At 39.9% G+C, this 22,061-nt stretch overlaps 1 protein-coding gene across 1 annotated transcript; it reads right to left on the bottom strand.

Moving 5' to 3' along the window:
* Positions 1 to 8,208: 8,208 nt before the first annotated feature.
* Positions 8,209 to 9,107, bottom strand: RNF222 (ring finger protein 222). Its single transcript, XM_044675905.1, has one exon. The coding sequence runs from the start codon at positions 8,925 to 8,927 to the stop codon at positions 8,211 to 8,213; it is 717 nt and encodes a 238-aa protein (XP_044531840.1). The 5' UTR covers positions 8,928 to 9,107; the 3' UTR covers positions 8,209 to 8,210.
* Positions 9,108 to 22,061: the final 12,954 nt, after the last annotated feature.

The following is a 22,061-nucleotide window of genomic DNA, read 5'->3' as shown; positions in this document are numbered from 1 at the left end:
ATCATTTTTCTCATCCTATTTGTTGACCCACAAGTAATTTCTTGAGCAGAACTTGACAGGAACTCAGGTCAAAGGGAACATGACTGATCTGAAACAACTTAACTGAAATGGCACAGACTCTTGCTAGATGTTTGGTAAGTTGTCATGAGCTGACCCTGACTCGGGTTAGTCTTTTAGTAGTTTAGGTAAGGCAGTCAAAAACCATTTATTAAACCCCTATTATGTGCCAGGTACTATACTATCTGCTGGAAATACAAAGAAAGATAAAAGATAATCCTTGCTTTCAAGAAGCTCAGAGTCTAATGGTGGTGATGGTAGTGGAGACAATATGTAAGCACCTATGTACAAACAAGCTATATACAGAATAAATAAGAAATAGTCAACAGAGGGAAGGCATTAGAATTATCAGGGATCAAGAAAGACTTCCTGCAGAAGATGGGATTTTATCAGGGACCTGAATGAAGGCAGAGAATTCAGAAGGCATATTATGAGTAGAGAGCATTTTAGACATGGCAGACAGCTAGTGAAAATATCTGGAGTAGGAGATAGAGTGTCTTGTTTGAGGAACAGCAAGGAGGTCAGTTTCATTGAATCAAAGAGTACTTGATGGTAGAGGGGAGGAGAAGGAGTTAGGGAATATGTGAGATAATTGGAAAGATTGGTGGAGGATGAGAGGGCAGGTTATGAAGGCTTTTAACTACCAAACAGGATTTTATATTAAACTTGAAAGGTGATAGGGAGACACTGAAGTTGCTTGGATTGGGAAGGGGTCAGATCTATGCTTTAGAAAGATTGTTTTGACAGCTGAGTGGAGGAAGGACTGGAGTGGGAAAAGGCATGTGGCAGTGCCACCAACCAGCAGGTTAATGCAATAGTCTACCTGTGAGGTGATTAGGGATTGCACCAGGGTGATATTAGTATCAAAAGAGGGAAGGGAGTATATGTGTGAGAGATGTTATAAAGGTAAAATTGGCAGGCCTTGATATATTATTAAGGATTAGATATGGGATGTGAGAGACAGCGAGTAATCAAGGATGACACCTTGGTTTTGAGCCTAGGTGACTAGGAGGATAGTGGTGCCCTCAACAATAATAAGAAAAAGGGGGAGAGGGAGAAAAATTAGTTTAGTTTTGAATATGTTTAGTCTAATGTTTTTTAGGACATTCAGTTCAAGATGTCCAATAGGCATTTGGAGATATTAGACTAGAAGTCAAGAGAGAGAATAGGACTGGATAAATAGATTTGAGAATCATTATTATATAATTGAATCCATAGGAGCTGATGTGATCACTAAACGAAATAGTATGAAGGGAGAAGAAAAGGAGACCAAGAACTTGGATGAAGATATAGCAAAAGAGGCTGAAAAGGAATGATTAGATAGTTAAGAATAGAACCAGGAAAGAGCATCATGAAGCCTAGAGAGAAGAAAATATCAAGGAGAAGAGGGTAATTGGAGTGTTAAAGACTATGCAGAAGTCAAAAAGGATGAAGATTGAGAAAAGGCTATTAAATTTGTTTTATTTTAATTAAAAAAAACATTCTCTCTTAGTATAGATATGAATATCAGTTAAAAGCAGAACAGTAAGGATTAGACAATTGGGGTTAAAAGTGACTTGCCTAAGTCACACATCTAGGAAATATCTGAGGCCAGATTTAAACCTAGGTTCTCCTCACTCAAGGACTAGCACTCTATCCACTGAGCCACCCAGCTGCTCCCAAAAGGCCAATAGATTTGGAAAACAAGAGTTTAATTGGTAACTAGAGAAAACAGTTTCAGTGAATGATGAGGTTAAAAGCCAGACTGAAAAGAGTGAAGAACAGAAAGGAGAGGAAGTAGAGGCACCTAGTGTAGATTGCCTTTTATTAGAATTTAATTACAGAAGAAAAAGGAAATGTAGAATAATAACTGTTGGAGATTGGTGCAAGTGAAATTTTTTTGAGGATGGAAGAGAGATAGACATTTTTATAAGCAGTAGAGAAGTAGCCAATAGACAGGGAGAATTTGAAGATTAGTGAGATATTAGGGATGACAGAGGGTAAAACCTGCTGGAGGAAATAGGATAGAATGGGATCATTTGTGCATGTAAAAGGGGCTTGGCAAAGTGAAAGACCACCTCTTTATGTGTGACAAGAGTGTAGGAGATGATAGTGGCAGAAGGCATCTGGGTGATGTGCAATGAAGATAGAAGAGGGAACTCAGTGAAAGGCCTAGAGGATGTGAAACGAGGAGCTATGGTAAGTGTGAAAAGGTTTGGAAGAGTCTTGGTGGTGAGTGGAATAGTGATTTAATTAGGGAGGTATAAAAAGATTGCCTTGCAGAAATGAGGGTGCAGTTGTAACATATATTTGTAGTAGACCCAGTTAGTATGGTTTCAAGCTTCTCCTCCCTCCTCCAACTTTATTCAGCAGCATGTGTGTAGCAGTGAAGGAAGCAGAAGGTGGAAATGATCCAAGGTTGAGACTTGGCAGATGTAATAGGAGAATTTGGGAAAGGTGTGTGGTAAAAGGGGATTTTGAAGGGAGGTTGTCAGGGACTTGCTAGGTAAGTAATATGGGTTACAGGTAGGCTGGAATAGGGAGATTCAGGAATAATATAAGGCTGAAGTCAGGGAGTATAGCACTGAAGGTAACAAAAATCTTCAGGGAGAAAAGGAATTAATCTAAACAGGCAAAGAACAGCAGGGCTTATAGACTAGGACTTAGACTAAAGACAAACTGAGCGAAATAGACTGAATTGAAATTAACTATAGGCTTTAGTTAATTTCACAGGAAGGGACTTGTTTTGAAGTTACACCTTCCTTCAAGATGGATACCCCTGCTTCCCTTCAAGCCCAGAGTATGTTGGTTCTTTCCCTCTTCTTCCCTTTCTTACTAATTAACTGACGAAGTAACTAACAGGTCTGTTGAAACACAAAAGGGTTTATTGTCTTCTCAGGTTGATTTGTCAGGAAAGTGGATTAAGGAAGCCCTAACAGTTGTTTAAAAAAACCTCAGGTGGGGGAAGGGAGGCAGTGATGAAGTTTGAGCAAGCTCCTGCTTTAACTCAGCTCTCAAGGTGCTCTTGAAATCTAAAGGGAATAAAATGATGACTAACTAACCTTTCTAGATAAGATACTGCCAAATTATAGTTAAACCCCTCACAGACTTGAACTACTCTCTGATTTACTCTCCTTATTAACTCCACAGACATTTAAGGTAAGGGAAGGAAGGTAGGAAATAAGGTAGGGTATGGAGATACAAAGGGTTTATCTAAATTAACAATTCTTAAATAAAAATTCCAAAACTAGGCTAAATTTTCAATTCTTCAGATAGGCAATGAAGCAGCTCAGCTGGTCTGACTCTCTCTCCATGAGATCCCCAAACCAACTGAAACTTTCCTTCAAGTTCTAAACTCCTAACTGATTTCAGAACTCAGCCAAAGCTTGAAAAACTGTCATGACCCCCTCTCTCTGCACTACACGAGGCAAGTCTAGCAATATGATAAGAGAGAAAGGGACTTAAGAGGAGAAGGATAGCTAGGTAGCAGAGTGGATAGAGTGCCAGACCTGGAGTAGGGAGGTCCTAGGTTCAAATTTGGATTCAGATACTGCCTAGCTGTGTGACTGTGGGCAAATCATTTAACCCTAACTGCCTAGCCCTTGCTGCAATTCTGTCTTAATTTATACTAAGACAGAAGGTAAAAGTTTTTTTTAAAAAAGAGAGAGTGAGGAGAATAGATCTGGAGTGGTTCACCAAGGGGTCAAGATGAGGAAAGAAGGAGAATGTAACTAGTTCAAAGGTGGTAGCCTTGGAGAGAACCACAGATAAGGTCACAATGTGGACAAAGAACAAAGTTTAGTATTGGAAGACAGGAAGAAGGTAGAATGACAATATATTGTGACCAGATAAAGGAATTTCAGGATTTATAAGGATGGAGGTGGTCAATTTGTAACTTATAACAAGTTCAAGGGTATAATAGGATTGCATTAAAATTATTTTAGTGGTGGAAGGACCCCTAGGAAAAAAAATTGGGGATCTTTCTGTCAAGGGATGAGATCTGTTTAATGCAGATTGATCTGGTTTTCCTTTTAAGGGGTGGAGGAGATTGTTTTGGGGTTTGGCTTCCTTGCTACCTTAGAATTATAGGGAATTGCTGTTGGAAGGTTTAGCAGTATTTCCATTACCTTGGGAGAATGTCTTTTGATCTAGCATGGCCAGTTTCTGTAATGAATGTAAAGGCAGAGAGATGTAACTGTTTTTATTTGAATTGATATCCTTTGATGATCCATTAGTGCCTCACTGCATTCTAATTCTGAGCCCCAATCCCTGGACTGGCATGAGTTAGGTCTGGCTCAGGAGGGTTCCAGGAAACCACATCAGGCATATTCAGGAAATGAGTTTGAGGTATCTCTGACTCTTCCTCTCCCCCTCAAAGTAGTTAAACCTTGCATGGTGTTGATTATATAACCTTTATTATAGGGAGGGGTTAGCTTCTGGTTTACTTGGAGTGTAAGTAAATACCAATTTGGGTGAAGATTATTTTTTTTAACTTTAAGAGGCCAATTTATAAGCCTCAATAAACATCTCTTTACTGGAGGAACTACAACTCTGGCAAGACCTAACCAGGCCTTTTTTTCCCAGGATCTCTAAACAACTGGAAATAAAAGGTGGAAACTTGTACATCTTAACCAAGGGCCCTACTGGTAAATCCAGAGAAGGAATCCAGGCTGGGAGTAATGTTAATGGAATATGGGTGTTACATATGGTGGCTCTATATCAAGGTTTCCAGATTGGGAAATAGCCCCCAAACTGGTTGGACCAGTGGCATCTCTGATGAGTGAGCCCTAGGGAGAAGAAAGGGAGAAGTGTAGGTCCAAGGAGTTAATTTACTCACATAATTCTCTTCATAGTTTTCTTCTTACTTAGCTTCAGTTTTTCTCTACATACTCCTTTCCTCTCTTCTCTTCCCTGTCCTCTCCTCTCCTCTTCTGTCCTATCCTGTCCTGTCCTATCTTTTCCTTTCCTTATCTTCAACATAATACAGAGTCTCTCAAGTTTTAGCTCTATGGCTCTGATTGCAGCATCTTTTTTCCTGAAATGAGAAGGGAGCATCTGTTGTATCACTCACTTCCTGAACAACTAGAATTCTTGGATCAGAGTTCTCCCACCAAGGGGAAGAAACTCAGGACCAGACAGGGGAGGGAGAGATGAATTAGGATCTCTTTAGGACTATCTGTGGAGAGATATTCAGTTTGATAATAGAAAATATGAGGGGTCATATATGCTTGCAACAATAAGCATGCATGCTTAGTTGGAGAGGTCCATTGGACCAAAGGGTTTTCTTCCTACCAAGTATAGGGTCTATGCATCTTATTGTGAGGAGGATTACTTAGTTATTATTTAGGAGACCTAGCAAGAAGGGCTTGAGAATTCTAAATGGAATGGGGAAGCAGGAAGTGTGGCTTTCTTTCTGAGACGGACTCCATGGTGGTTGGAACAAGTTGTAACTGACCCTGGGAGACTTCAGAGGAAGTGGAGTTTGTATCCTGATTCTCTGGGATCCTGAAGGAAGACTGTCATCTACTTGTGGGAGATTTTGGTAGAGACTATTAATCCCAACCTGAGTTGCAGGTTAACTTGGGCTGGGTTAGCTCCCAGAATCTACCCATCTGAGAGGGTACTTACTGCTAGTGGTCCTGGAAGAGCTGCAACATCGCTGGAGTGTGTCTGGACTCTGCTGTGAGGATACCCTGCTATTCTCTGGGCCCTGTCCTGCTTTAGGTTTAGTTCAGTGTAGATAAGTCCCTCCCCTGACCCTATGGTTTGCCCACACTCTGGAAGTGTAGAAACCCCTATTCCCATCCTTTACCATTATTAACTACCATAATTAAGTTCCCTTAATTAAATTTGTTATAAACTCTTGTCATTTGCTTGCTAGTTTCCACAGGCCCTTGTCTAGATGGTGCAGGGTGACAATTAGGCCTAACTGTCGCTTCTGTCACCAGACATTTTCCTTAACAGTTAAACCCAGTCTCCCTAATTTGTTTGGTCCCCCCTACTGTCCATTCCTGTCTCCTACACACCCCTCTGGTCCCACATATAGTATTTAAGTTATCTCCCCTGGTTTTCCCCATAAGAATCTGAACCTTTTCTTTAACTCTCGGATGTTCCCTGATCAGTTCAGGTCAAAAGGGAATCATTGCCCAGAATAAGGCAAGAAAATATCTTTCAGCTAGTTACCTTATCTGCATGTACCACACCCTGGTGGTTGGCAATCTCCTAAAGCAGGGGTCGGCAACCTTTTTGGCCGTGAGAGCCATAAACGCCACCTTTTTTAAAATGCAATTTTGTGAGAGCTGTACAGTGCTCACAGTGCACGCTCCTGTAACAGCACCTGAAAAAAAATTGACTTTATGGCTCCTACAGAAAGAACCATATGTTTGCCGACCCCTGCCCTAAAGGATAGCCTTATGATGACACATACCTACAATTTGCAGTATGTCCTTTAGAACCTATTTCACAGGGTTGTTGTGAGATTCAAATGAGAAGACAGATGTAAATTGCTTTGCAAATCTTAGAATGCTGTATAAATGTTAGTTATAATATATAGGAGTTTTGTGGCAAGGGAGTTAACATGACTAAGATTAAGCCATTTACTTTGCCAACTGTTGCCCTTCTACAACACTTGAGAAAGCAATTTTTATCATTACCCCCCCAAAAGAATTATGCCCCTCGATTACAAATAGAAGGTGATTATATCATCCCAAGTCCAATACTCTTTTTGAAGGTGAAAGGAGAGTGAAAGATTGATTGCTCAGCCATCGCTATCCTCTTGCTTCCCACAAAGATAGAACTCCAATCTTCCTGAAATATGGAGTGAATCATTCCAAACTTATCTATGTGCCCATGCTAAACATGGGCCACCTCATCCTTAGTAACACAATTCAGAAATATTCCATATAGAATGGGAAAAAAATAACTCACCAAACTGCTGTGAGAAATGCTTTTATTTGTAAAGTACTTTATAAACTTTAAAGTATTACGTACATGGAAATTATTATTTATAAGCTTCTAGTCATCAGAGCATGGTACTGAGACCTCAGTTCCTGGATCCACTATGGACAGCTCTAAATTCCTTGGACCAACTCCTTCATTTCTTTTGGAAGTTGATAAGCTGTATGTATCTTCTTCAGTCTCTCATCTTGTATGGCAATCTCAACCAGCCTTAAGATGTACAGGATGATTGTCTGTCTGGGTAGATTTGAGGAGAACTTGCCTCTGGGCCCCCTAAGTCTTACCCATTCCTCTCTAAGCTGAAGTCTTTCCAGACAAATCAGAACTTCTTTTGCATCAGTGAGCCCTGCCTGTGACCTCATACCATACAGTGAGCAATAGTGCCTTCTTTGGAGGGAAAGGGAAGAGCTTAGGATCCTACAAGAAGAGGATAGGAACAGGCTCAACATTCTCTGCTTTCCTTTAGGCTCCATTCTACCTGAAAGGGAAGTAAAGACCTTTCCAGAAACCCTAGCCAGAGTTTATTGTCTGAAGGAGTAGCTCTGGCTTATTAAGACGCCTCCTCAAATATCATTCCTTCTTTGGGGTCTCATAGTAGAAGTGAAGGTTATCAGAGTCTTAAGTATGGGGGCTGTCTGTGAATCAGGTATCCTCTGTTCCTGGGTCATTGGAGTAGGAATCCTTCCTCTCCATGAGCAGTGCTTGGAAGTCAGACTGGAGGGAAAAGGGATGTTTATTAGCTGACTTTAGTTTAAGCACAGGCCTCACAGTAGGCTCCTGGAGTTACAATTTTCTCCGATATGCTATCCTTTCAGGACCAACCCTTCCAGTCCCAGTCTCAGCCTCCAGAATTTCCATTTCCAACTTAGAATTTGAGGCTGAGGAACAGGAAGGTGGATTTTATCTTGCTCTTGACTCCTTGCCCTGACTCCCTCCTGGGCTAACTGGTAGGAAAATCTCACCACTTTCCCCAGTTCTGTAGCAGAATTATGCTAAGACTTCCTCCTATGTCTCTCATCTTCTCCTGTCTGAGAATTCCAAATAGCTTGGTTAGATAGCTTCAGGGTCCTTCAAGACTTCTATTCTTTCCCTTCTAATGCTGAAAATGGCCATGGTTATGTGAGGCTGAATTCTGTGTTCCTGTCTGGCTCAGAAATTTCTCAGCTTCTAGGCCTGCTCTTTAATGGGACATTGTAGAGATGCCTCCTCAGCCAAAGTCATGCCTCCTTCCTCACCAATAGGACCCAGGGCAGGATAGTAGCTATCACAGCCACCACTGTAATAAAAGTGATCAGCAGCAACATTCGAGAACGGCAACAATGTGAGCAGGAAGAGCTTGGTGCTGGAGATGCTTCTGAGAGGTCACCTAGACTCTGCCTAGGCAGCACACTGTCTTCTTCCCCTAGTGGCATCCCATGTCTACTGATGATGAAGATCTGGGGCTCTCGGACTAAGTTGGGTAGCAAGTCCCTGGGAAGTTGGGGGACTCTTGTCTGGCTCTGAGAAGGAACCCAGAGAGGATGGGGAATGGTCAGAGGGTTTGTGTGTCCCAAAGCATCCAGAGAAGGCAGGTTATCCAAACCCACAGGGACTGTCAAGGTCTGAGGGCTCTTTTCCGATGATAATGAGGGCCAGCGGGAGCTCTTCTTACTGAGGAAGGTGACATAGCGGCAAATAGGGCAGACGATGGTCTTTTGGATCTGTCCGTCCACTTTGCATGAAAGCAGGTACTTGACGAGGCAGTCATGGCAGAAGACATGGCCGCAACTCAGTGTCCGGCTGGCTCCTTCTAGGTCCCGAAACTTCTCATAGCACACAGGACACTCACTGCCCACACTGTCCTTGCTCTCTCCTTCCGACATGGCAGCTCCAGCAATATGCAAGCATCTACTACAGGAGGGAAGGACAGAGAGCATCAATAGTACTCTTCTCATCTTATTCCCCTCTACCACAGCAATGTGTAATAGGAAAGACACTGATCTTATGGAAGGCCAGGGTTAAAAAAAGAAAGAAGGAAAAAAAAGAATATCTATAAAGGGCTTAAGGAGGAATTTGTAAATATTCTCTAAGACCACATTTTCACAGTTACACAACCAACTAAAGGGTGCAGACAATTCAAGATTCCACTTCTTTTTATTGTTTGATTACTATTAAAAAAGGAATCAATTCAATAAAGCAAAATGCATCTTAAAGGCTTTCTAACAAGGTGATTTCTAGGCATATTTCAAAATCATACAAAATTCCTTAAAAACATAAAACAAGGGAGACATTTTGCTTGATTATTAACCAGATTATTAAGGTCAAGTGACAAGGAGATGTAAGTTAAGCAGAGGTATATCATGAAGGAGATCTAGCACAAAATCCCCACTGAAGAGCAGGCAGAGCTAAGACCAAGATGCCTATGAAGAACAGCAATGCCTCCTCAAACCACTAACAGTTCTTCCAGGTGTGGTCCCTTAGTCATATAGGGGAGCAATACCTGTGGAGCAAGTCTGCCACTCTCAAAACCAATTGCTAACTGATTGCTACCATCATGCAGATAAACCCAAGACCCTCACCCCAACCTCTAGATCATAAACAAGCTGTGACCTTGTAACTCTTGAAGAATTGCAAACTGGCAGTACTAGAATCCTTCTCGTCTTTAGCTACAGAAAACCCAGAAAACAAGTTCTTGCACTGAATCCCAGTGGTTCACCATCAGAAATAGATATGGTTCTACCAATGTAAAGGATTTTTATAGAAGATGTATTACTATTTGTTTTGCCCTTGCATCCTAAGGTACACCAGGCCCAAGGGTCTACTAGTTAACAAAGCTATAATACCGGACTCTCTGGGGATGGGGAAGGTTGTGCTTACAATACACCTTTAAGTTTAATCTTCTTTATTATTATTTTATCCATGATTTTCTTAAGCCTAGATAATCACCAAAAACAGTACATCAAATTTGATTTGTAGTGTTTATTGATCTCTAAAGGCTAAACACGCACATTAAAGATTTAAAATTGGTTTTCACCAGTTAGTTTGAACTGGCTCCAGCACTTCCTTAACTGGGTCTTGCACCTTAAACCATTCCACATGTATTGTCTCCCTTTATTAGAATATGAGCTCTGTGGCAACAACTGTCTTAACCTTTGCTTCTATAAGGGGACAACTCACTGCTTTTTAGGTTATCTTTGGATCACTGTTTCCTTATGTCAAGCTTAAATCTGCTTTTCTGCAGTTCCCATATAATGCAATTTATTTCTAAAGTAATGAGACAATAAAACATGCTCTCTCTCTCTCTCTCTCTCTCTCTCTCTCTCTCTCTCTCTCTCTGTCTGTGTGTGTCTTCTCTCTGTGTCACACACACACACACACACACACACACAACCCATTCCTATCAGAATTCACACATCCAAATGAGCTTTATCCTTTTTTTAAGTTAATACAATCCCCTTGGACTCTTTCTATGACCCAGCTTATGAATCATATTAAATATTCCATTTCATTACATATTTTTGACCATAATTGCATCAGTAATATATTAATTTATGATTCCTATTTCTCCAAATGTGTCATACATGGATTAAACTACTCAGGTGTGATCTCTCATCTAGGGTTTCCAGTCTTCAAAGAGCAACACAGACATAGCTGTCTTTAGTCCAGAAACCCAAGAGACAACAGGATGGAGAGGATAGGTGAAATATGATTGTCAGTGATGTGGCTGAGGGACTTCAACAGCAACCAAGCAATTCATCATGTTTCAGATCTCTTGGAAAGATCCCTTCAAAATCTATCTATAGTTATGCTTATAGTTCTTTTGCTCTTCTAAAATTCCAACACCAGTTGAGGAGGACAAAGAAGGAAGAATGATAAAAGAAGGAAGGACATAACTGGATGATGGAGGACAGTTATCATCGCCAAAAACATTTCTAAAACTCAGAATTATCCTGAGAATCACTTAAGAGCCATCCTGGGCATAGCCCTAAAAGAGAGGCACAGGTCTATCTTTTTCCTAGGGGCACACGGTCCTCTTCTCCACATTTTCCTCAATGAATCAGAAAGAAGTCGCATCAAGAATTCATCACATATGCATATGGAACCCCTTATTGGTAGAAATGAAGGCTCTTGCCTACATGAGAGGCAGAGTGGAGTAGACAAGAGGTGAGAGCTTCAGTTCTCAGTCAGTATCCTTTGAAGATTTATCAAGATTGAGCCTTCTTTAGGAGCCCCCTTGGACTAAGCAAGAACTTTCCTTGAGCATCAAGTTGTTTTGGGTACTCCTGGCTTCCAGCTTTGAGAGAGAAGACAGAAGAGGCCAATTCTACTTTAGGATGCTAAAAGAAAAGACTGGGAAGTCAGGTGAGGATCTGGCAGTCTCCATTAAGCCCTTATCTCTAGCTTGCAATGCTAGAGACTTTAGAGTTTCCCCTTGAGTGAGATCTAGGACTCTGAGTTGAGCTCAGTTATCTCACTCCATTACTCTGAATTGTCTGGCATATATTCTCCTATGTATGTGCCTTCTCTGTTTTTTGTTTGGCTATAAATTGTTATATTGAAACTCTGGGAGCTGGGAGTCCACACTGTTGATTGACAGGTGGAAACCGTTGGATCTCAGAATGTTCCCGGAGGTCATGAGGACAGGGGAGAAAGCGGTTGGCCCAGGGGGTATAAATACCCTGGCAGCCCTGGCTTTTGGTTCCTTTCACTTCCCTTGGACCTGAGATCTGTGGATCCTGGTCTTTTGGGGATTGGTGACTTACTTGGCTCAACCTTGCAAGAACCTCCTGTCTTGTACCTGATTAGCATTGCCAACCTGTACCCAGACCATCAATCTTCTTATTCTACTGTCCCTAGATATTTAGGAATTCAAATCATCTGTAGTTATCTAGGTATCCCAAGGCCCGGGAGGGATCCGGGAAGTGGGCAGGAGAAGAAGAGGAGGTGGAAAAGGGGTGGATCCTGAAGGCTGTTAGGCATGACATCTAGCAGGAAGAAGAAGCTGAAAGACATCAAGTAGCAGCTCGCTTACTCTGGTTTGGCTGTGGCCAGGCTGAGCCAGAGGAGCTAACTAACCAGACTCAATTACCTGCCTAAAGCTCTGAGGCTTTATTATTATCAATTAGTTAGGGTTTCCCAATTTCTCTACCTATTTCCCAGTACTCCATCTTTGCTAAAATATAGATAAACTATTCAAGTACCTTCCTGGAGTGGTTATTTCATAGCTTCTCTGGGAAGGGAGTCACGCAGTCAGGTAAACTGTTACTAAGACTAATAGAGCCCAATATCTATCATCAATCAACCCCAGGTGGGACCTGAAGGGATACCATCCATTGACCTGAAGGATCCTGCCTGGGCACTGTTATAAAGGAGGGAGGTGGTACAACATCTAGCCAGGAGGCAAGCCTCAATTGATCTTGCACTGGCCACATTTCTGGACTCCACTGCGGTCACACAATTACCAGTGGTAGTATTCCGTTTAACCCTCTCTCTCTCCATCTATCTAGCCCATTTATTTTTATAACAAAATGGAAAAATGGGTTTCTTTGCTATTTGCAATGTATATTCATTATGAAACTGGTATTTGATGGGAAAGGGGTCAAGGCTTGGATATAGAACTCAGGGTCATGCTTCCCCCCAGTAATGACAGAAGCATCAGAAGTTGGATTGAATCTGATCATATACCCTAGGCCTAGACAAATAATATTTAAGGGAGTAAGTAGATGTAGTTCTGGCTCAGTATCCTTTTTCTCTGATGAGAGCAGAGTGGTGGCCTCTGTTTAATGAAATTACAGGGCATGAGCCTTAGTTTAAAGGCATCCAAAGGACATCTTCCTGTGGAATATACAGTGATCCTTCACCTATCGCAGGAGTTATGATCCAGCATCCCCAGCGACAGGTGAAAATCCATGAAGAAGCAGGAGAGTAAAGAGACATATGCTACAATCACTGAGCCAATCAGTGTCCAGGATACAGAACAGAGCACTGTGGTTGGTCACCTTTCATTCCATGAACTAATAGTGTGTCATGTACAATCTCATGTTGGCAAACCTGCGCAAGTGGTAGTGGCATACTGCATTTCCATTGTGTACAGTACAGTATATTTATCCACAAAATCCTGTGATACAGCAAAAACTCTGCAATACAGAATTAGATTAAAAAAAAAACCCATGATATAGTGAAACCATGATAAGTGAACCATGATATAGCAAGGGATGACTATATGCATACTTGGGGATCTTTTGATGATTGATTGAGGATCAGAGGGACAGACTCTTGTCAGAAGAGTCCCTCTTCTATATGATTCTTAAAAATGAATTGACACACCAGCTTGAACTTTTTTTACCCAAGAGAGTAGGGGATGGAGGCGGGGGAATGGGGAGGAAGGTTTATTACAGAATTACATGGCAAATACAGATATTTGCATACTCACTCAGCATAGTCAATGCTCTTGAATCCTAAATTCCTATGTGGAGAAAGGGGGATTTTTCATTTTCTAGGCAGCATGATCCCAAGATTTAATCTTCTAATCTGAGAAGAGAGATTTCTTGGCCAGTGCCCGCCTTGGCAGAAGCATTCTCAAGATCAAGAATTCAAGTTGGAGAATTTTGTCATTGGTCAATGAAGAAGTTTTTATCAAGAACATCCTTCTTGGAGAAGGCACCTTGCTAAGAAGTCACAGAGAACTATTAAAGATTGGCTAATTGGCCCAGGAGAATGAAGGGAAGAAGATCACTAGTAGAGCCTCTGTTGCTAAAGCATTAAAATCATATCCTTGTGTGGTTCAGTGAATAGAGAGCCAGATATAGAGATGGGAGATCCTGGGTTCAAATGTGACCTCAGATATTTCCTAGCTGTGTGACCTTGGGCAAACACTTAACTTCCATTGCTTAGTCCTTACTGCTCTTCTGCCTTGGAACCAATACATAGTATTGATTGTAAGATGTTAGGTAGAGGTTCAAAATAAACTTGGGCTGAGGGGTGGGGGAAGTTATCTGGTCCTTGCTACTTCCCTTCTCTCTATTCTTCACTTTTACCATTAGTAGCTTGTATGTTGTTACAAGTATTAATAGGAAGGCAATTGCTTCCTCAGAAACCTCCAAGTGTGTTTACCTTCTTTTTTTTAATTTGTTTTTTGTTTTTATATTTTAAAACCCTTAACTTCTGTGTATTAGTTCCTTGGTGGAAGAGTGGTAAGGGTAGGCAATGGGGGTCAAGTGACTTGCCCAAGGTCACACAGCTGGGAAGTGTCTGAGGCCAGATTTGAACCTAGGACCTCCTGTCTCTAGGCCTGGCTCTCAATCCACTGTGTTTACCTTCTAAAGGGAATCTAAACCACAGAGTAGCATTACAAGTTAGTGCTGTGGTAGAAGCAATATGCTAAGACCAGTCCCACAAGGACCAAACTAATTCTAGTTCTTAAAAGGTATTGAAACTGTCCTTGAGACTTCATTGGCTCTGGGGACTAAAGGCCACTGAGCTGTCTTTCTGGATCCCTAAGTACTAAATCCATGGTGAGTCACCTGTCTCCTACCTTAGACTTCTGACAGATAGATCAGCACGACTTAAGCTTGATTCAGAGAAGCTGTGCTCAGCTAAATCAATAGAATATCTTTCCTAAATATTCTTTGCCTGCTATGGCCAAGTAAGTCTTGGACTAATTGTTGGGTGTCTATCTTAAACCTGAGTTACCAGAATAGCCTGATTCAGGACTGGCTTACTACAAAAGGACAGAGTTGAACTTGATGGGAAAGAGGATGTCACTGGATGGTCAAAAAATTTGCTCCAAAAGCAACCTGAAATTTAGTTCCTTTCTGGGGGAAGTTGATGGACTATTGGAGTGCTTTATATGTTTTGATATCTTTTTAGGAGCACCTGTAAGTAGTTTACATCTTTTCCATTTTTTTTTTCAGGACTGAAGACTGGTCCACACCTGATAATTACATTGTTTCAATGATCTTCTTGTATAGGAGCTGGAGACATCTCTTACTCACATTGAGGTAAATCTAGGCATGAGTTATATCATGAGTATAGTAGGAAATTTTCTTGTAGCAATTCTAGGTGGGGGGAAATGAATCAGAGAGAAAATTTTTCTTTTGGAGTTGTTTTTCAGGGGTGCATTTGGTTCATGTGAGCCCAAAATTTTGAGAGGTCTTAGGCCATGAATTACATAAATGCACTCAGAACTATTACCTCTACCCTGGATCTCCTCTTTGTGTGCTTGGTCTGGTCTATTTCTTTCTCTCCAAGAAGAACTTATAAATTGCAACTTCCTTTTGCTTGGTGATTTCATTAAGTCTTATGGATTTAATAATCATCTTTATGCAGATGATTCTCATTATTTATCCAGCCCTACCCTCTCTTCTGACCTTTAGTTTCATCTCCAACTGCATATTAGATATCACAAAATGGATGTTCCATAGACATCCTAAACTCAATATGTCCAAAACAGAATTCATGATCTTTCCCCCAAATCTTTCCCTCTCTTTAAATTCCATATTACTGTCTAGGTCAGTACCAAGTGTCAAGTCCAGTCAGTTGGCGTCCACAAAGGGTGGCAAGGAAAATGACAAACACAGTTGAGTGTCAGGAGGGCTAGAGGCACTGATAGCAATCAGTACCACTTTATTGGAAGTTACATATACTTTTATATGGGAGGAAAGCAAGCTGGGGACTTTGTACAAGTTTCCACTTACGCAATAAAGGTAAATGATTTACAAGTTTGGTACAAAGGATTTGGTTTACCTCGTTGAATATAGACAGAGTTTTCTATAGGCTGATAGATCAATATGTCAATATGTTACCATCTAACCTAAAGTCCCAGAGAATGCACACATCAGTGGTTTTTGGTTGGAACATCCAGTTTTAGCAAAGAGGGAGGAGAAAGAGGAGTTGAAGCCTCAGGTGAGGAGTGAGCTTTGTGTCTGACTTTAGCTGCACTATGGCTAACCCAGAGTCTTTGCTACTGGGGGTTCTTTTCAGGCTCTCCAGAGCTTTGCTCGATAGAGGCCCCTGCTGTTCTCATGCTGTCCCCACACCCAAGTGCCATTTTTGACTCAAGTCTCTCTCACTCCCCATATCCAAACTGTTGCCAAAGTCCTGTTAATTCTGTCTTTGAAATATCTCTTGGGTATACCCCTTTTCTTCTCTGACAATGCCACCACCCTGGTAAAGGCCTTTATCACCTCGCTCCTGGTATACTATTTCAAAAGTGTTCTATATAGTCTTTCTTTCTGTCTCAAATACCTGTCACACTAACCTATCCTCCACTTAAGTAACAAAGTGATTTCCCCAAACCACAGGTCTGACTATTACTCCACCCGCTCCATTCAGTAAACTCCAGTGGCTCCCTGTTACATCCAGGATCAAATATAAAATCCTGTTTGGTGTTCAGAATCCTTCATAATCTTATCCCTTCCTAGGTTTCTGGTCTTTTTTACATCTTAATCTCCTCAATATACTCTTCAATTAAATAACACTGGTCTCTTTACTTTTCCTTGAACAAAACACTCTATCTTCTGACTCCAGGTGTTTTTACTAGCTAGAATTCTCTCCCTCTTTTGTCTCTTTGGCTTCCCTGCCTTCTTCCAATTCTCAGCTAAATTCCACCTTCTGAAAGAAGCTTTTCCTGGTCTCCTTATTGTATGTGACTATTTGCATGTTGTCTCCTGTATTAGATTGTGAGCTCCTTTAGGACAAGAATCCATTTTTTCCCCTTTCCTTCATATCCCTAATATTCGGTACAGTATCTGGCACATTGCTTAATAAATGCTTGTTAATTTGACCTCTGGTTTCATTTATAGTGAGAATATCAAGTTTGGTATGACTCATTTCCCCAATAGTATATTCAGCACAGTGGACACTATACTGTTAGAGTCCATATATCATGATGCCCTAATGACTCTAGGAGAAAATAGTTTGTTGTAGATATTTTGACAGATCTTTTTCATTTTTAATCTATTAGTTGTTCTTCTTTCAATTTCATCCCAAAATGCCCTTAGGATGTTCTGGCCTAGTTTGGCTTTTCACTAAGTTGCTTTTCTTCCCAAGGTCTCTCACTTTTATGAGGCAATATTTTTCATAATTTTCCACTGTTCACCATAAAATTTTATAAATGAGCATTTTTTAAAATTTGCATTTTCCTTGGCTGCCATATCTTTCTGCTTTACAAGGAAATCAAGTGTTTACTGGTTAAGTATGCTTTGAGGCTTTTTGGGGGACCTTATTGTGGCAATTGGGATAAAACTTACTAGGGTAATAGAATTAATAATCTATGTTGATGTTTGGTCCATCTATCCTTCATTTTCTGATGTCAAGAACTTGTTTAAGTAGATCAAATTGAAATTGCCTCAAATGAAAGCCATATCTTTTAATTTTTATTCTTTTGTCTAATTTGGTAATGATTTTTATCTTTGTTCTAATAATTCAATGATCTGATTGTAAATAGATAGCTAACTCTGAGATGACTCCCACACTGACAATGAATTTTCTCTTATTTGTTAAAATATAATACATTTCATTTTTAGTGATGCTATCTGGTGCTAACCATGTCTAGCATCTTTTGAGTCTTTTCTTTTTTTTTAATTGAAAGTTTTTATTTAATTAATTTAGAATAATTTCCCATGGTTACATGATTCATGTTCTTTCCCTCCTCTCCAACCCCCACCCCCATCCATAACCAACATGCAATTCCATTGGGTTTTACATGTTTTTGATTCTTTTCTTGAAGAAAGTGTTTATAATATAGAGGTATGTGGCTTCTATGTTGTCTCTAGGCTTTTGACCTCTATTATTTTTTACTCTTGAGCCCTGTTTCCAATATACTTTTCCCCTTCCTCCCTTATGTATTGAAAGATCTTTGTAAAATTTCTCCATTTCCTCATTCTTATGTTGGCATATAAATTGCAATTATCTTTTGGTGGTATTTTTATAAATGCTTATCAAGCACATCAAAGTAGGAGAAGACCAACTTTTAAATGAAACTATGTTTCTTGCTTTGGGACAAGAAAAAAATAATTCTGCCAATTCTCTCTTTTTTTGGTCTAAGAAAGATCTGTAAATTGCAATTTTCTTGTGTCTTTTGGTTTCATTTGTCATGATTATGATTCCATTTCTGCTTTCATTGGTTATTGGTCAAAGATATCACATTTAGAATACTGATATCCAAGTAAATTTTCATAGTTTGGTTTTTTTTTAAATCTTTTACTTTTAGTTTTAGAATCAGTACTAGTTATTAGCAGTAAGGTCTAGGCAATGGAAATTAAGTGACTTGCCCAAGGTCACATAGGTAGGAAGCATCTGAGGTCACATTTGAACCTATGACCTCCCATCTCTAGGCCTGGCTCTTAATCCACTAAGTCACTCATTTACCCTGCTCCCTACTCAGTTTTAAAATGATCCTTAGCATTCTCTTCTTTTTTTTTTTTTAAGTTCTATGTCTTTTGTTTTTATACTGTAGACATTCTTTAACATTTCCCCCTCCATAGAATCCTCTTTTTTCATAGAACAAAACAATTAAGTAAAACATTATCTGACAGTATATATAGTATTTGTCTGTCCCTTTTTCTGCCACCATCACTACAAAAATGAGAAAAGGCTTATAGGACTGGTGTTAATTCTACATATTTCATCACTAAGTGACCAGTCTACTGGTAGTAATGAGCCTTTTCCTATTTGGTTAAATTGATTCTCAGAAAATAGGTGATGGTAATAACAGATATATTATATAACCTCTTCATGTCTGACACTGGACCTATTTGCATGAATGAATATTTGGAACTGAAAGAAAAAGAACAATAAGTAATAACCCTATAATTAAGTATTTCTTGGATGAAGCACACATAGCATTCATAGCCATTATCCACTTTTCATGTATCTATTTTTAAGAAGAGCCAGACTCAGGCTGTCTTGTTACATATACTACATCCTCCATAGTTTTACATCTGTCAATGCAGTAACAACAGTCCCTCAGGCAGTTTAAAGGAGTGAATCTTCAGGGAATATTTCACAAGAATCTGAGGGGTAGGAATAGATGTCCAAGAAGATTCTGTGGTGCACAGTAATTTGAATAATGTATTAGAATGGAAAGACTATTAGCAATGGCAACCACCAAATCCTTGTTCAATGTTACTCTTTATAATTATACTTTGTTAAAATACTGTTTTGATCATTTTAGGCATGTGGAAGTTCAGATAACAGGAATAATTGATTCTGAACTTTCATGGATTGATTGATCATAGGTTGATAGCTTCCAACATTTTTTTTTGTTTGGGGAGAAGCTGCATTTCCTAATTCCCTATGATGTGCTATGGAACACCAAGGGAAATACTAGTTGGAAAACATTAGAGAGAGAAATGATACTATTACTTGAAAAGTGATAACTAGGCAGAGAGAGCTGATAGAAGATAAGCAGGTGAGAGATATAAATCACAACAAAAAGATTAATTGAGGATGTATAAATAATAATTAGATAATAAAGTATAGAATCATAGATTCATAGAATATTAAAGCTAGAAAAGATACTTAGGAATCATTTAGACCAGGGGTCCTTAACATAGGGTTTATGAATTTGCTTGGTTTAAAATTTTTTTTTATAACTTTGTTTCAATATACTTGGTTTCCTTTGCAATCTTATGTATTTTATTTTATACATTTAAAAACATTATTCTTAGAAGGGGATCTTATAGGTTTCCGCACACTGCCAAAGTGACCCATAACACATAAAAAGTTTAAGAACTCCTGGGGGCAGCTAGGTGGCTCAGTGGATTGAGAGCCAGGCCTAGAGATGGGAGGTCCTAGGTTCAAATCTGGCCTTAGACAGTACCTATCTGTGTGACTCTGGGCAAGTTTTGCCTAGCCCTTACTGTTCTTCTGCCTTAGAACCAATACATGGTATTGATTCCAAGATGGAAGGTGTAAGATTAAAATTAATATTTAATAATATAGTACCCTTGGGTACTATATGATTTATAATTACAAAATTATATTTCATAAGATTTATTAATAATCACTTGAAATAGAAGAAACAAAAGGCTGAGTAAAGAAAAGTTTTCCCAGCTGTGCACTCAGAGAAAGAGGGAGAGGCGGGGTCACACAAAACTTTATCTCCAAAATGTAAGGATGTAAAGTGAGAAGGAACATGGGAAGCTGGGATTTTGAGTCCTGGGGAGCAGATTCTAATTATACAAAGGTAGGTGTTTAAAAATAAAGCAACCCTGATATACTGTGGTAAAATTGAATGTAATGGACCTCTGTACCAGCAGCAATACAATGACCCAGGACAATTCTGAGGGATTTATGGTAAAGATGCTACCCACATTCAGAGGAAGGACTGCAGGAGAGGAAACATATAAGAAAAACAACTGCTTGAACGCAAGGGTCGGGGTGGACGTGATTGAGGGTGTGGACTCGAAACTACCACACCAATGCAACTACCAATAATTTGGAAATTGGTCTTGATCAAGGACACATGACAAAGCTAGTGGAAATGCGCATCGGCCATGGGTGGGGGGACTGCGGGGGGGTGGGGGTGGGGGTGAAGGGGATAGGAGGAGCATGAATCAGGTAACCATGTTAAAAATGTATATTAATAAATGTTAAAAAAAAATAAAGCAACCCTGATCTATACTAATCGATCTATTCTATGAAGTCATATAACTAGATAATAAAAGAATATATGGAGTATAGAGGAAAGTGGAGGGCATATTGACCAAATTCTATGTATATCTATGATATAGCTGATAATGATAAGGATATGATAGAGAATAGATTATATAGATATATAGATCATAAAACAGATGCTAAACAAACAAGGAAGCATTTATATATGTTTATCAGTGTGTATTACACACATGAATATTCTGTGCATGGATGTGTGCTTGGATATATGTGTCTATGAGTGTATATGTATGTAAGGGAAAAGATTTTCTAAGAGTGACTGAATCAGTGTTGGTTCCAGGTCATCACCCTATTTTAGACTCACTTACCTTTGCCCAAGAATAATTTCCTGATGATGGATAGGGACTACCTATCTCTATCTCTATCTATCCCTGTCTCTATCACCATCTATCTCTCTTTTCTTCCTTATGTTTTTCCATCTATAAAAGAAATGATGCTAGCCACTGCTTGCTATTCCTTACCTCTTTTTTTCTTTCTCCAATATTTTCCCCCTGAAGCCTCCTCTCTCCCTCTTCCCATTTCTCTGTCTCTGTCTCTCTCTTTCTCTTTCTCTTCCTATCTCTGTCTTTCTCCTCTGTTCCAGCTCCTCTCCCTTATACAATTTCTAGTTACTAAGTTCTGAGTACAGGATATATAAGAGGAAAGGAGAGGTCTATAAGCATAATATGGAATTCTTTCCCTCACAGTCTAATAAGGAGAACATAAATGGATATGAAATCGTTAAATTATAATGTAAGGCCTTTGGGTACTATATGAGTAGTGCAGAAAATAAATTCTATAAGAGCTCAAGGTGCTTATTGTATTCTTTTTTTTTAAACCCTTAATTTTGGTGTATTGTCTTATAGGTGGAAGAGTGGTAAGGGTGGGCAATGGGGGTCAAGTGACTTGCCCAGGGTCACACAGCTGGGAAGTGGCTGAGGCCGGGTTTGAACCTAGGACCTCCTGTCTCTAGGCCTGACTCTCACTCCACTGAGCTACCCAGCTGCCCCCATGCTTATTGTATTCTTAAGAATAGCTTGAGAAAGCATTATGAATGAAGTGGGACTTGAAAACATGTCCCTTCAAAGGTGAATAGGACGTACATGGAAGACAAGGAGAAAAGAGGAGAGAATAGAAGAACCCCCTAGTTCCAAAACAAGGTGATGAGAATACATAATCAAACAGAAAGGAGATGAACAAGGTCAGGAATACAAAGCTTATTGGAATTACTCCTCCTCCTACACTGTGCAATGCAGTCAAACTGGGCTTCTTCTCTGCTCCACCTGAGTTTGCATCTCTGTGCCTTTATTTTTACTGTCTGGCTTCCATGCTTAGAATGAATTCTACCTCACTTCTGCTTCAGAATTTCTCTCTTTCTTCAGGATATAGCTCAAGACCTTTCCTGATTCCCCCAACTGCCAGTGTCCTCCCTC

This window comes from Gracilinanus agilis, chromosome 4, assembly GCF_016433145.1.
Source record: "Gracilinanus agilis isolate LMUSP501 chromosome 4, AgileGrace, whole genome shotgun sequence".
NCBI classification, from domain to species: Eukaryota; Metazoa; Chordata; class Mammalia; order Didelphimorphia; family Didelphidae; genus Gracilinanus; species Gracilinanus agilis.
This window is presented reverse-complemented; position numbering and strand designations above follow the sequence as displayed.